Here is a 15,521-nt window from a genome sequence, read left to right as displayed (position 1 = left end):
CCTCGAATCTCCCTGTTAAGCTGTGTGAGGGAGACCAGGCTCTCTTTTGGCCCTTTTCTCCCTAGGCTCCCCCTCTCTCCCCCTTTCCCCCTTCTCCTTCAGAAACCATGCTGCTCCCGGGGGTAGGACCCCCAATAAAACCTCATCAAATTAGCACCCTCAGAAGCTGCGTGGAGTCTCCTTGCCTGCCTGCTGTTACCAGTGAACATACGGCTTAGGGGTCCCCCGGGGACTTCCCAGGGACCACAAATGAACAGCAACAATGGCACCCAACATGAGGCTCGAGCACCGACAACCCTAAGATGAAAATTGACCTCCATCACCCCACAGGCACAGCGCAGAACCCTGCAGAACACCACTTTGGCACTGTGGGGTGGCTACGCTGGGCTGCAGTTGCGGCCCCACCACCACTACGCAGAGGCCCCGTGAGACACCATGCCACCATCCCACCACCACCAGCCAGTGCAGCCCAGGCACCCAGTGAAGCCACATGGAGTGCATCCTGCCTGCCTCTCACAGCATGGTCATTGTGGTGGCAGGGCTGAGCCTGCTGCCCCCTGCCCGGAGTGGACAGGCTGTGCAGACCACCAAACCTGAGCCCTGAACCACAGCAGTGGTGAAAGAAGGCACCAAGGCCCACCAGTTTCTGCAGGGGAGCCACCAGACGAGGAAGCAGATTTCAGCTTTGCCCGAGCCCCATATTCCCCAAACCTGCTTTTGTCAGTTCCGTGACCTCCTTCCTCAGTCTTACTCTCTTCCCCCGTCACTGTTCCTTCTTCCTAATTCCATCCCTAACACACCTTCCCCTAAACAAATCCCTGGGAATACACTCCATCCTGCTAAGCCCGGCACAGCAACCACACGGCTAAGCCTCAACATGGCTACGACCCTGTATGCTGTGGCTGCATGGCCTAGAGTTCCAACATAGCCATGACCATGTGTCAGCCAAGATTGCTTCAGCCACATGGCATGGCACCATTTTCTAATTCTCCTCCCCAAAATCCCTTTCTTCCCGCTTTTTCTCCCCCATACTCCGCCCCTTCCCTGTCTCTCATGAACCAACCCCCCCTCCAACTCCTAGTTCCCACATTCCACCTTCCAAATCCCACAGGGTAGGAGTTGGAAGGAGACGAAGCTAAGAAACCAAAACCCAAAGCTTAAGTAATTTTGTAATACCAGTTTTCACAACCTTGTATATATCATTGAATTGAAAATTCTACTTTATGATCTCCTTCTCCTATTACTCCAAGAGCAGGATAATATCCTTCTCTGCAATCCATACCCCTTTTTTCCTTATTTTGGGTAGTTCACTGGGAGCAAACTGCTTGAAGGCGCAGGGTACCCTGAAAAGGTTTTTCTTTTGTGGAGTCCCAGGCTCCCCGTAACCTCCCCAATTCTCAATCCCTATCCACTTGAGCTGAAAAGAGCTCGTCAGCTAGAACGTTTTATCCTAAAACCCTGTAACCTTTTTATTATTATTATCCAATACCTGTCTTCTCTCCATTTCCCTCCTGTTCCCATGAAGTAGTCTTAACAATTATGCTTTTCTAGTTTAAATGTGTATTCATACTGCAGATTGTCCTGTTTTCAGTTTTAGAAAGCAGAGGCCTGTCAGGTCACAGGGTAGATCCAATGAGAAGCAATTTTTGATTGCTTCTTCAATAGCGAGTGTTCAGATAGTATTAGACTGCTGAATCAAAATTGCTGTTGGGTTTATGCTGTCCTCAGTAGGTTCTGAGGCTGAATCTCAGAACCTAAATGAACAACCTAAAATGGTGTCTGGGAAAGTATTTTGATGGTTTTTATGGTGAATGCTCCCTGAGTATAGGTATTAGCTGATGCCAAATCTCTTTTTTTTCTTTTTGTTTTTCTTTTAAAGACCTAAATCCAGGGAGTCTTCTGGGTTAAACCAGTTGGAAGGTGAAAGAATCAGTAAAGCTCAGATCAAAGGGTGAGAATCTGAGGCCGCAAACCTGCCTGGAGTCCAGGGAGGCTCCAGGTGATTCCCTGTCCCTGAGAGGGGGAGCAGAAGTTGGCGCCTCAGCCTAAAAGGGGCGGCTGTGGTGGTCCGAAAAGCCAATTAGAAAAAGTGACACTATTAGGCCAGTCACGCTGAAAAGGCCAATCCCAAAACTCTCATATGAGCTTAGTGCCAAAGGCAGAAGCTATTTAAGCAATCACCCATATGGACCCACATAACCTGTTTATTACAACTAAATGCTCATTTTATCTTTGTGCCGTGTTAAAATAACTCTACCTTGCCTTTTACCAATCTCCTTACTATTCCAGAAAAATAAAAAAGGTTACTCCCCACCAAACTATTTAGCACCCTTTCAGTACTGAACACTACCTACCACCAAAGGCAAACATCAAGTCAAATGGACTGTTTAAAACATAATCCTCACTGCAATTGTATTTATTTTTATGCTGCAAAATGGTGTAATTACTGCTTCATTTTAAAATCGTTAATTGTCATATTTCTCTTAATCTTTTCTTTCTAAAAAAAAAAAGGGTGAACTGTGGTGTTACATTTTATTCAAATGGTATGCTCTGTCTCACCCCTCAAAAATGTACCCTTTATTCCAAGCCTGTCATCCTCCCAAGTATAATGTATCTGTAATCCCATTGGCCAAAGTCTTATTCCACACCCACCTTGAATCTCCCTGTTAAGCTGTGTGAGGGAGACCAGGCTCTCTTTTGGCCCTTTTCTCCCTAGTTTTGTGGGGGTTTTTTTGTTTGTTTGTTTGTTTGTTTGTTTTGTTTTTTTCCCCTTCAAATGCTTCAGCTTCCCTTTATTGATGGACAGTTGTGCTCTCCCACCCCAGGGCCCATCAGAGTGCTGGGTGAGGTGGGGCTCTGGGGTGGTAGGGGGACATGACTAACACAGGAGACAACACAGCAAGGGAAGCATGGGAAGCTCTGTGCATGGAGCCCACACCCTTCCCCTGCCCCCACTCCCGAAACAGCCAGCTGAGAAAGGCTGGATCTGCCTTGGATTGGGTCTGGACAGGCGTGCAGCTATTACAGGAGGGGGGGAGTAGCAGCTTGCCTCGAGCAAGGAGGAGTCCAGCAGAAGTGCTGATCACACATTGCCTCTCCCCTTCCCCAAAACCCCACACCAGGGCCAGGGAAAGGGGTATTTCACACTCTGAGGACAGTCTTTAGGAAAGAGGAGTCCCAACAGCATGCAGGAACCTCCTATGATGACTCCAACACACATCAAGGCAGGACTACAGGGAAAGATTTTTAAAAAACTAAACACTTCAAGTATCTATTTTTTTTAGTGATTTAAGGTCTCTTGTCCCTGCTGCTGCTGCACTGGGTGGTGCTTAGCAACCTACATCCACTCTAGGGACAAGGACAACAGCAGAAGTGATAGCTGGTCTACTGCAAGGAGAGACAGGGCAGTGGGGTGGTGGGAGGGGAGGGGGGCAGGGGAAGAAGGACCAGTGGGTGCTCAGGGTACGGGCACCACACGCATAGGGAAGGGAAGGTTCCAGGAAGGGAAGGCTCAGGACAGAGAAGGGAAGGTTCAGGAAGGGAAGGGCCTAGGGAGAAAAGGGCCAAAAGAGAGCCTGGTCTCCCTCATGCAGCTTAACAGGGAGATTCAAGGTGGGTGCGGAATAAGACTTTGGCCAATGGGATTACAGATTCATGATACTTCAGGGGAGGATGACAGGCTTGGAATAAATGGTACATTTTTGAGGGGTGAGACAGAGCGTATCATTTAAATAAAATGTAACATCACACTTATGTTTCAGTATCAGTTACCAATTTAATGCTAACTGAAACTGTTAATAAAAGAAAAATATAAATTGTACAAGTGTCGCAGACATCTTTTTCACTAAAAATCCTTTCTTTAGGTTTTTCCCTTCTGGGAAGCTGAGGCCCCAGAAAAAGAATGTAAACAATGGTTATCTGCTGTTGTAGAATGCAACAGGCGGATTTTTGATTGGGCCATCTTGAATGTTTGTAATTAATGGCCAATCAAAATGGAGCTATCTTGGACAGAGACCGAGAGAGCTGCCTTTGTTATCATTCTTTTCTTTTCTGTTCTTAGCTTAGCTAGCTTCTGAGGAAACCTTTCCTTCAATTCTTTTTAGTATAGTTATAATGTAATATATATGTCATAAAATAATAAATCAAGCCTTCTGAACATGGAGTCAACATTCTCACTTCTTCCCTTCACCTGAAAACACCTGTGAACATGGTCACAGTACAAGCAGAAAAAGGAAGCCATATGGGCATCTGCACTGACTTATCTGAACAACTAGCTGAGGTAAAGCAGTATCAACATTTTCCCCCCATGTCTGGGAATGCTGGCTGCCCTTGGGAGCCATATGCAGGGCTCCCTTCTTACCTCCACTCAGGCACAGGTCCTTGATCTGCTGGAAGGCTTTACGGACAGCTGTGACACAGCCTAGGCTGGACTTCTGAAAATCCTGAAGGGACAGAAAAGATACGAGATGACAGTTTCCCACAGGAGATACTTAGGAGGCTGCAACACAAAGAACTGCCAGAAAGACCAGAAGATGACAGGGGTTATTGGCCCGCTGCTCAGCACCTCATTTGCATTTCCATTAGCAGTGACACCAGTGCTTCTGCCTTGTCTTTCAGAGAGTCAGCATGTCTCTGCAGAAGCCACACTCTGGACAGCTCAGGCCAAGCAGCAGCTGTGTCACCAGGTCTGGCTGGGATGACCTGTCAGACACAACACTCTGCCCTTCTTGGAGCATCAGACTGAGCATGAAGCAGCAAGAGAATATGCAGCATGCCTCAGAGAGAGAGGCAGGCTGCAAGGGTCGTAAGGGTTTTGCTGGTTTTAAACACAGAGCTGAGTCCTTGAAACTGCACTTTGCCTGTGAGAAGGAACCATAGGAGAAGTCAGTTATGCATTGGAAGTACAAGACCAAGATCTGCTTTTCTTCTTAAGCCTGCTAGTGGCCTGCCAAATTACCATGTTCTTTTTCTTAGGAAAACTATTACTGATCCTGAAAAAGCACTTTAAGTTAGGTTTGAAGAGCTGTGACTGGTTATGGTGGATGAAGTTGTTTCTGTGATTGAAGGCCCAAAGAACTCAAGCTCTTTCTCCTCTCTCAAGCTGTAAGGCAGATTAGGTCTGCTGGCAACCAGTGTTTTGTAACAAGAAGAATTATTAGGGTTCTTCTGAGGTCTCTTTACCTGGCTAGAGCAAAGTAAGTAACCACAAATCACTAGCTAGGCATTTTTCTTATAAAGACCCACCCTCAATTAAAAAATAGATTTGGCACCTTTCTTTTCTTCCTAATTCTGCCTTTGTCAGATAATTATGTTTAAAAGAATAATTTTAGAGTTTTTCACTGTTTACCTGGGCATCCCTTTAGGAGTTGCAAAAATCCTTCTGGATGTGCTTATTGATCTTCACCTGCTAATGGCTCTAACTGGAGTGTGGGAATAGTTTAGCCTGGGACAGAGGAGCAGGTCTGCTCTGGCTGCTGTGATGGCTGAGCTCTCCTCTAGGCACTGCTGGGCTGCTGCCAAGCACTGTCTGGCATGAGGACCCCTACAGACCAGAAACAGTTCAGCTTAGCAGAGGCAGGAGGAATTGCAGTCATTCCCTGTGCCTTCATTGGGATTAACAGCTCTCATCGGTGTTCTCAGCAAGAAGAACAATCAGATTTCAGATGCATAAATTGCAAATCAGAGCAACATCCACACTGAAGATGGAAGGGAGTACTTTGAAACCACATAGTGCTTGCTTAAGAGCTCAGCCCAGAGCTTGATTTACTACTGCAGAGAGAAGAGATTTTTAAATTAGTCGGAAAGTCTTTTCACATGAAAAGATTTTTAAATTAGTTGGAAAGATTTTTTCACACCCTAAGTTTGAGGGTGTTTTATGACTCCCAGCATATTTACAGTTGAAGCAAGACAAGGATGCTGAAAGGAAATTCCCACTGGGGCCTGTTAGCTGACTAAATTGAAAGGAATAAGATGAATGTGTCTTTACAAACAGACTGTTAATCTGCTTGTAGATAGGGCCAGGGACTTATAGATAGTGAAGTAACAGAAGAAACTACCAGTTCTAGAAAATGTTACTAATTGACATGGGCCGCTGCTCAGCCAAGGCCATGTTAAATTCCTGAACTTTGATAAAAAGAACAAAGGCTTAATAGAATTATGAACAGTGTTTTGCTATATAAAAGAAAAAAAAAGGAGAGGCGCACAGAAAAGGGGGACATAGAGTAGCTGATTCAGGAACTCTGTACCTTCCAAGTACCTCAGCCAATGGGGAAAGGAAGAGGGTGATGCACCCAGGAAATTAGGATGGAAAGGGGGTTGCATTCCCAAACCATGTGAAAGACCCCATGGGAAATGCCTCATGGCCTCTTCCTTTATTCTAATAAAATTACAGGACTCCTCTGTCTCCTTTTTGGACATAAACCCCTGGTGCTGTGAATTTTTCCATACAAAATGGTATTACATTTTTTGTTTGAAAATGTGTAACTCTAAGACAAGATGTCTATTATTCTTTTATGCACTTAGGAGTTCCAAATGTGTTTATTTTAATATAATAGTCTCTTCTTTACACTTACTGGTAAAGCTATCTCTTTTGTAAGTCACTGCATTGAAACAAGTTGTTAGTGTATATAAATAAGAACAAAGAGACCACAAATTACATACACAGGTGTGGTCCTTAAAGTGGAGAACAATAGCAAAGTAACAGAAGAATGACAAGAATGTGTCAACAAAGATGCATCACCTCCAGACCAGAGGGATGGGGAGAAGAATGCTAAGGTGGCCCAAAGGTAACTAAGACTAAGCTGCAAGGTAAAAATCACCCCTGAGACATCTCCCATGCTAATGTCACACCATCCTGGTATAGTGAACTGACACTGACTGGAGAACATGCAGAAAAGCATTAGTTAAGGTGACTAGTGAACAAGTTCTGTGCAACTTCTTTGTTGTAACTTGTATAAAAGCCTTCAAAGGCCCCAAATAATTCTGGGCAGAAAAGCATGAAAGGTCTCAGCTCTGTGTGCTCACTGGCTCCTGCACCAGGCACAGACCTCAGTTCCAACTGCGGGACAACAAAGACAGTTCAGACTAGCCATCTGTGTCACCCAGATCTAGAAATTTATATCAAAAAAGAGGCAGAACAGACACCATCACAAGATTTCAGTACAACTAGCTAGTACATTTCTTTCCTTATAAAATAAATCAAAGTCAGTTCTAACACCAACTTTTCTTGGCCTTAAACTGCAAAAGCCACATTTAAATTTTAGTTTCAGTGATCCTGAGACACCTTGCACATTTTTAGTTATGAAATTAAGATTTCCAAGTTCTTCACTGAAATGGAATCACCTTGGACTAAGGAGATGCTGTGAATCATTGGTACCAATACAGCATTTTGGGAGAGGATTTGAAAAATAAATTATCCAAAAGGTGTTCAGCCAGGCACAAGGGAAAAATTTCAGGCTGTAATACAGTCAAGCCACTAGAAAAGGGAAAGTCAATTCTTAGTGGTACTGGCATGGAGTTGTGCTTCTTGGAGCAGCACCTCTGAACCCTGAGCTGCCCAAGCGGAGGCAGTGCTCAGCCATGCTGGAGCTACTGCTTTTCCTTTCAGGTTACCATTTAATTGCACTCCCTGCTTAGCAGTGATGCCGTGAGGACAGATATCTATTTAAACACCATTCTAGAAAAGAAAAAGCATTCCTAAAGGAAGAAAATATTGCTTCTGAAAAGAGATGCTACTTACTGCTGTGACATCCCTGAAGAATTGGGTGGGGTCTCCAAGCCCAGCCACAGACAGCAGAGGAGCACTGGCAGCTAATGCTCCAGCCACGACATTTGGGTATTTCATCCTCAGGTAAGCACTCAGCATTCCTCCATAGCTACCAAAGAGAGACAACAGTTATTTCCTTTAAAAGACAGCTTGCAATAACTCAGAAGTTCAGGCCAACATTCACAGGCTCACCTAAACCAAGGTAACAATAAGCTCATGAATATCTGTGATGCCTCATGTTTTCACACATGCTCAGTGATACGGATGATGTTAATGGATACATGTGATGCTTTGTGCCTCATCCTCATGTTGATCCAGTTATGGCCAATGACCAGCACACAGTGCTCTTACTGGCCTTTCCCCAAATGCTCACACCAGTTCTGGTGGGAACACAGCAGCTCAGTTTGCTTCTGTAGACAAATGTAAATCCTGCTTCAGTATTTAAATTTGCACCATCCTGAGCATGTACCAATAGCTTCACAGCAGAGCAAAGCAGGGTTTGAGTGAAGCACTCACTGTTCAGAGAGAGAAGACACACTGTACATTTTGCATACAGGATGACAAGAACTAGTTAGAACTAGTCAGAACTTTGCCAGGGTTTTGGCAAAAGGTGTCCTGGAAAGTGAAGGCTATTCTCCCTCCTCTCCAAATAACAACTGTGTAGCTGATCAGCACAGATACAGGGAAAGGGAAAAGTTAACAAATGCAACAAGAAAAGTCAAAGCTACCTTGGTAGCTTCAGTGCCAGGGCAAGAATCTACACATGGATCAAAAGCTACTAGACAGACCCAGGATGACAGAAGTCATTAATTTGCTAATGGTTGCAGAGTTCCTCTGAGGCCATTGGGGGTGGCAAACGACATCCCCAAAACACAGATTAAACCTGGTCTAACTCCAAATTTAAAAGCACTCAATCTCCCTCTGTACCACCTCAAGTGATTCAGTAAATACCGTTCCCACAACACCCATGTGTAAAGCAATTTGCATTTCTCTAGCCCTGGAGACTGGCATTACCTGAAACCTCCTGCAAGTAATTTCAGGTTAATTTGGCACAGTTATAAGCACCAGAAGTGGTCTGGTTTTTATCTCCCAGGAAATGCTGTGCTTCTCCAGCACTGCCATATTTCAGTGTTCTTCATTTGGTTTTAGTGTGTTCAGGGCTGCTGCACACTGAGCCCTCAATTACACACAGAGAGCTGCAGTCTAACATGCAGCCAGCTAGGAGGTTTTGATGTATCCCTCTCCCATCTTCCTATCCCAGGACAGCTTCTGGGCCTCTCTACTCTAGCTACTGTCCTGATAATCACAGTAAAAACCTCCGTGAGATCAACAGTTCCGTCACCACACCGCAACGAGCTGAAGGCTTAAGGATAACTATTGTGCCAAATGCTTTTTAGCTCACTGCAATTGAATTCAAAGCCCTGCACTTCTGGAAGATTTTTGGAAGGAAGCACCCCTCTACTACAAGAGAGGGGATCCATCAAGAAACAAGGACATCACATCCACCCAGCTGCAGCACAATGAGCACTCTGGGAAAGAACCAAAGAGAAGCAGAATTATGAAAAGGCAGACAATGAAAATGGCTGGGTGCTGTTAGAGGTTGTGTTTAATAAAAAGCTGTGTGGCACCTTGAAAGAATATTTTATCAATTGATAGCTTCCTGTGTTTCCAATGTAAAATGTTCCGATCCTGCAGGAGGAATTTCTCATTTTCATAGTTATAGAATATGCTGAGCTGAAAAGAGACCAATCATGATCACTAAGCCTAACTCCTGGCCCTATGCAGGATACTCCAAGTATCCCACCCTGTGCCTGGAAGTGTTGTTCACACTCTTCTCGAACTCAAACAGGCTTGGTGTATAACCACTTCTCTGGGGATCCTGTTCCAGTGTTCAAACACTCTCTGGGTGAAAAACATTTTCTCGATATCCAATCTAAACCTCCCTTGACACAGATTCATGCTGTTTCCTTGATTCCTGTCATTGGTCATGAGTGAAGAGATCAGTGCTATCCCTCCACAGGATACTGAAGAGGGCAGTGAGGTTTTCCCTCAGTTTCCTCCAGACTGAACAAACCAAGCGATCTTAGTCACTCCTCATAAGGCCTCTCCTTCAGACCCCCTACTATCTTCATGGCCCTCCTTTGGACACTCTCTAATAGCTTAATGTATTTACGTATTTACATTGTGGTACCCTAAACAAGGTGACACCACCTCAGTGCAGAGCACAGTGGGATAACTACACCCTGATTCAGCCAGCAATGATGCCCCCTAGGACACAGCCCTCCTGGCTGCCAGGGCACTATTGACTCACATCCAATATGCCATTGGACCCCCAGGTCCCTTCCCACAGCTGCTCTCCAGCCTCTCATTCCCCATTCCATACACACAGCCAGTGTTGCCCCATCCTAGGTGAAAAACCAAGCACTTGCCATTAGGAAACTTCATACAGTTGCTGATTGTCCATCTCTCTGACTTACTGAGGTCTCTCTTCAGGGCCTCCCTGCCTTCAAGGGAGTAGTCAATGGCTCTTCCCAGTTTAGTGCTGTTGGCAAACTGACTTAGTATTCCTTCAAGTCCTGCATCCAGGTCATTAATAAAGATGTAGAAGAGAAGAGGGCTGAGGACGGAGCCCTGCAGAATCCCACTAGTGACTGGACACCAGCCTGGTGTTACCCCAGACACTGCAACTCTTTGTGCCAACCAGTGAGCCAGTTCTCATCCATCATATGCTGGACCTTTTACTCAGAAAAATCTTTGGAAGAGATAGCACCAAAAGGTTTGCTGAAGTCCAAAATAATGACATTTACTGGCTCTCCTAGATTAACCAGATGGGTTACCCCATCATAGAAAGAAATCAGGTTCAACATGCAGGACTTTCCCCTCCTGAAGCTAGCTGCGACCAATGACTGCATTGCTGTCCAGGTCGTTTTTCAATATCTCCCAGAATAATATTTACCATGATCTTCTCAGATTCTACCAGCACTGCAGTGAAACTGGCAGGCCTGTAGTTTGTAGGGTCCTCCTTCCTACCCTTCTTGAAAACTGGGACAATGTTTGCCAGCTTCCAGCCAGCTGGAACCTCTCTGGATTCCCAAGCTTGCTCAAAAATCATCAAGACAGGTTTTGCAATGACATCAGTAGGTCTTTGAGGATTCTTGGATGAATCCCAACTGACCTCACAGATTTGTAGAGATCCAGATGGAGCAGCAGATCCTGCACATGTTCAGGGTCAACAGGGAGCTCATTATTCTCACATTCATGGTCCTCCATCTCAAGGCACTGGGGCCCTTTTGTCAACCATGGTGAAGACAGGCAAAGAATGCAATGAACACCTCTGCCTTGTTTCTGTCCCTGTTTGTGAGGTGACCATCCTCATCCTGGAACAGGCCAATGTTATTTCTACATTGCCTTTCACAATTAATGTACTTAAAAACCTCTTTTTATCATTCTCCAGTTTTGGCAATTTCAACTCAAATTAACCTTTAATCACATGAATTTTCTCCCTATAGAGGAAGAGCAGTGTTTCTATATTCTTCTCATGTGACCTGACCTTGCCTCCACTGGGCATACAACCTCCTTTTTCACCTTATTTCCAAGAGAAGATGCCTGTTTAGCCAAGCTGGTCTTCTGCCTCACCTGCCTGACTTTCAACATTTGGGAATTGCTATTCCTTTGCCCTTAACAGGTGATATTTAATAAGTAACCAACACAGATGGACCCCATCACCTACAAAAACATTTTCCTAGGGGATTTTACTCAGTAATTCCCTGAGCAGCCTGAAGTGTGCTGAAGTCTCTCCTCATGGCCAGAGTTGAGGTTTTTGCTGGCACTTTTCCTCCCATCAAAAGAGATTTTAAACTCGATTGCTTCATGGTTGCAGTGGCCAGAACAGCTGCCAACCCCCACTTTGCTCACAAAATCCTCTCTGTTGACAAGCAGTAGATCAAGAAGGGTATCTTTCCAATTCTGCTCCTTTAAGAACTGTGCCATAAAGTTGTCAGCTGGGTTTTTCAGGGCATCTCCTGGTCTAGATTGTACTGTGTGATTCTCCCAGCTGATTTCTGGCAAGCTGAAGTCCCCCATAAGGACAAGGGAAGTTGACTTGAAAGCATCCTTAGTTTCTTGAAGAATCATTTGTTTGCCTCATCATCCTGTCTGGGACATCCAAAGTAGACTCCCGCAGTGACATCTGCATTATTTATCTGTCCTTTGATTCTTACCTGGGCTTTCAACTGTGCCATTGCCAACTATGAGCTTCAGACATTCTATCCCATCCACTACAATGACACTGCCTCACCTCTTCCGCCCTATCCCTCCTGAAGAGCCTGTAACCATGCAACAGGGCACTCCAGTCACAGGACTTGTCCTACCAGACTTCACTTTTGCTATCGGCGCCAAATTTCTGGGCTTGGGCCTAAGCTTTGAGCTCCTCTTGTTTGTTCCTTATGCTGTATGCATTAGTGTAGAAACATTTCAGGTGAGGTTCATTCTAGACAACACCTCATGAAAGCAGATTGAGGGACCCCAATTAGTGCTTGTTTTCTCAGGTTTTGGCACACCATCACATTGCTTATCGCTAGCAAGGCTGCTATTTTCCCTTTACTCTTTCCAAGCTATTTTTTTTTTCTGCAGCTTTGGATGATTCAGACATCGAAGAAGCTTAGAAACATCCAGTCAGGGCTGCTTCTCCGAAGCAACCACAAATGGAGACTAATTCCTGATGGGAAAGAAGAGTGGGACCTGGTTATGAGCTCATGGCAGCTGAGGCACAGGCACATCTGCTCTCAAAATGATAGCTTAAAGCTTTGCCTTGAGAACTTTTTTGACAGCAAAGGAGATCTACAGCAGCATAACTTTGGCTGGAAAAGGATGCAGAGAAGGGAAGGAGTCCACACAATACTTACCTGCCTCCGAAAGCGATGACAGGGCAGTCTGCAGCACCAAACTGCTGCTTAAGCTCAGTAATGAGCACTGCATAGTCAGCAAGGGCTTGTTCCACGGTGAGCAGAGCAGTCTTCTTCAACTGTGTTGACTCAATTCCAAAGGGAAGAGACTTCCCATAGTACCTCTGAAATGAAAGAGATACACTATGGCAATACTCCTATGGGTCTTCTCTACTTTCACCATAGAGCTGGGCTAAGTGTGCACTAATACGAAGAGATAACAGAGTATGAGACATCCTCTAACTTGTCCATAACTGAGGAAGTGCCTTGTCTCCTGCACCTAATACACAGACACTTTCAGGACAGATCACGGAGTGGATGGCCAGGACATTACAGCTGCTTCAGTGGGTGCCAAGTGGGTTCTCAGCACATGTATCTCTCCTGACATTCCCAGCTACAAAAGGGAACAGGATAATCTCTTCATGCCTAAGATGACAGATAGTAGATTTAATAGTGTGGAAAAGGTTGGCTTGGGACTTTGCAGGGTAGAGAGATTAAATATTATCCAAACAAAGTATCTCTCTACTCCAACATGGAGTTTAAGGCCTATAGAAACTGTCACAGACATCTTTTGTGAAAAATCCTTTCTTTAGGATTTTTCCCCCTTCTGAGAAGCTGTGGCCTCAGCAACAAAATGTAAACAATGGTTATCTGCTGCTGTGGAATGCAACAGGTGGATTCATGATTGTTCTCAGGTGGATGTTTGGATTTACTGACCATTCACAGCAGAGCTGGTCTTGCTTTTTGCCTGGACACAGAACTTTGTTATTCATTCCTTTTCTATGCTTAGCTTAGCTAGCTTTCTGAGAACTTTTCTTCTATTCTTTGTAGTATAGACATAATGTAATATATATCATAAAATAATAAATCAAGCCTTCTGAACATGAGGTCAAGATTCTCGCCTCTCTCTTCACCCGTAACACCCTTGCAAGCCCTGTAAGAGAAACTACTTACAAAAACAAATCATTCAGGGCACAGGCTGTACTGAAACAGCACTCTGTCACAGACATCTTTTGTGAAAAATCCTTTCTTTAGGATTTTTCCCTCTTCTGGGAAGCTGAGGCCCCAGAAAGAGAATGTAAACAATGGTCATCTGCTGCTCTGGAATGCAACAGGTGCACCTGTGATCGGCCCATGTTCCATGTTTACAACTAAGGGCCAATCAAAGACAAGCTCTTTCTGGGACAGAATCAGAGAGAGCTCTGTTGTTGATTCATTCCTATTCTATTCTTAGCTTAGCAGCTTCTGAACTTTTCTCTCTATTCCTTTTAGTATAGTCTTAATGTAATATATATAATAAATTAATAAATCCATCCTTCTGATCATGGAGTCAAGATTCTCGTCTATCTCTTCACCCCTGAGGAACCCTTGCAAGCCTGGCAACACACTCTGTATCCTGGAGTGCTGGGAGGTATAGTAAAAAATTACTCAAAAGCCATGATTACAAAAAGAACATCTGCCATTACGGGGAGAAAGATTATAGCAGGTCTGACTCAGCTCCACAGGAAGAAATGGTACCACTATTCCAGACCTGCAGAAAGCTGAATTTGGTAACACTGAACAGAACAGGACTCTAAAGAATGCATGACTAAAATACTCACATGTTCAGCAAAAATGACAAGTGCTTGCTGTTCCTCTGCTAATTCAAATATGAAGTCAGAGTTCTGAGCAAAAGTCCAGATGTCACCTTCATTGCCAGTATAGAAAAAGATGGGTCCAAATCCTTTCTTCCAGAACTTTGCTGAGGCAATTGAAAGAAAGAAATTAAAAACTGAAATAAAAACAAAACCAAAACCCACAAAAAACACATAATACCCCCCAAAACACAACAAAGAATATGTGCATGAAATGAGTCAATTTTTGATTTTGGGCAGGAGATTAACAAGGAAGAACTCCATGAACAGGCTGATTCCTGAGACCTGATCTGGGACACAAAGTGTTAGGAAGGCCAGGCTCCAGAAATCTCTCATTTGGGTGGGGGTAAATAAGAGCTTCCATAAGATCACTACATGGCCTGAAAATTTCACTTCTGCCTGAAAAATACCTAAAATCTCAAGTTCTGCAAGTCCTTTGCAGACAGCTGCCCCCCAAAAGAGCGATTTCCCATTTATATATCCTTTTTAGCTCAACTCGCTCCAAAACATTTGCACAAAACATTGCTAAATCTTCACACAAAACTGACATTAGGGAATTGCCTGTGTCCTTCTGATACTCCTGCTGTGAGGTATAAAGTTGTAAATTACATATCATAGGATGGTTTGAGCTGGGGGGGACCATCAAAGACCATCCAGTTGAAGCCCCCTGCCACGGGCAAAGACACCTCCAACTAGATCAAGCTGCTCCAAGTCCTGTGCAATCTGGCCTTGAACATTTCCAGGGATGGGGAAGCCACAGCTTCTCTGGGCAGCCTGTGCCAGGGCCTCCCCACTCCCACAGGGAAGAATGTCTTCCTTATGTCCAATCCAAATTCACCATCTGTCAACTGCAAACCAATGCCCCTTGTCCTATCACTACTGGCTTTGGCAAAAAGCTACTCCCCCACCCCGTTTTTTCACAAACGTTCTGAAAGTACTGGAAGGCTGCAATAAGGTTTGCCCAGAGCCTTTTCTTCTCTAGGCTGAACAAACCCACTCTCCCAATCTGTCTCCAGAGTAGAGGGGCTCCAGTCACGAGACAAGGGAAAGCTTCAGACAAGCCCTGCCTTAGCCTCAAATTTTGGTAACATTTTAAATTTAAGGAATCACTCTGGCTCACAGTTCTAATCACAGCAAATAAGATCTACTAATAAAAATGGATTATTTATTAAACAGACA

The 15,521-nt window shown here is 44.6% G+C and overlaps 1 protein-coding gene across 2 annotated transcripts in view; it reads right to left on the bottom strand.

The window, feature by feature from the left end:
• The window catches only part of DPP7 (dipeptidyl peptidase 7), a 39,613-nt gene that overhangs the window by 9,452 nt on the left and 14,640 nt on the right, over window positions 1–15,521 (bottom strand). For both annotated transcript variants that reach the window (XM_058038168.1, XM_058038169.1), the window contains exons 3-6: window positions 14,310–14,449; window positions 12,670–12,833; window positions 7,739–7,874; window positions 4,361–4,442 (exon numbers count right to left, since the gene is read on the bottom strand). In XM_058038168.1, the coding sequence (XP_057894151.1) occupies window positions 4,361–4,442; window positions 7,739–7,874; window positions 12,670–12,833; window positions 14,310–14,449 (522 nt within the window). The remainder of the gene's footprint in view (window positions 1–4,360; window positions 4,443–7,738; window positions 7,875–12,669; window positions 12,834–14,309; window positions 14,450–15,521) is intronic.

Source organism: Melospiza georgiana, chromosome 20 (genome assembly GCF_028018845.1).
Source record: "Melospiza georgiana isolate bMelGeo1 chromosome 20, bMelGeo1.pri, whole genome shotgun sequence".
In the NCBI taxonomy this organism is placed as follows: Eukaryota; Metazoa; Chordata; class Aves; order Passeriformes; family Passerellidae; genus Melospiza; species Melospiza georgiana.
Note: the sequence above shows the minus strand (reverse complement) of the source record. Positions and strands in the feature narration are given on the sequence as shown.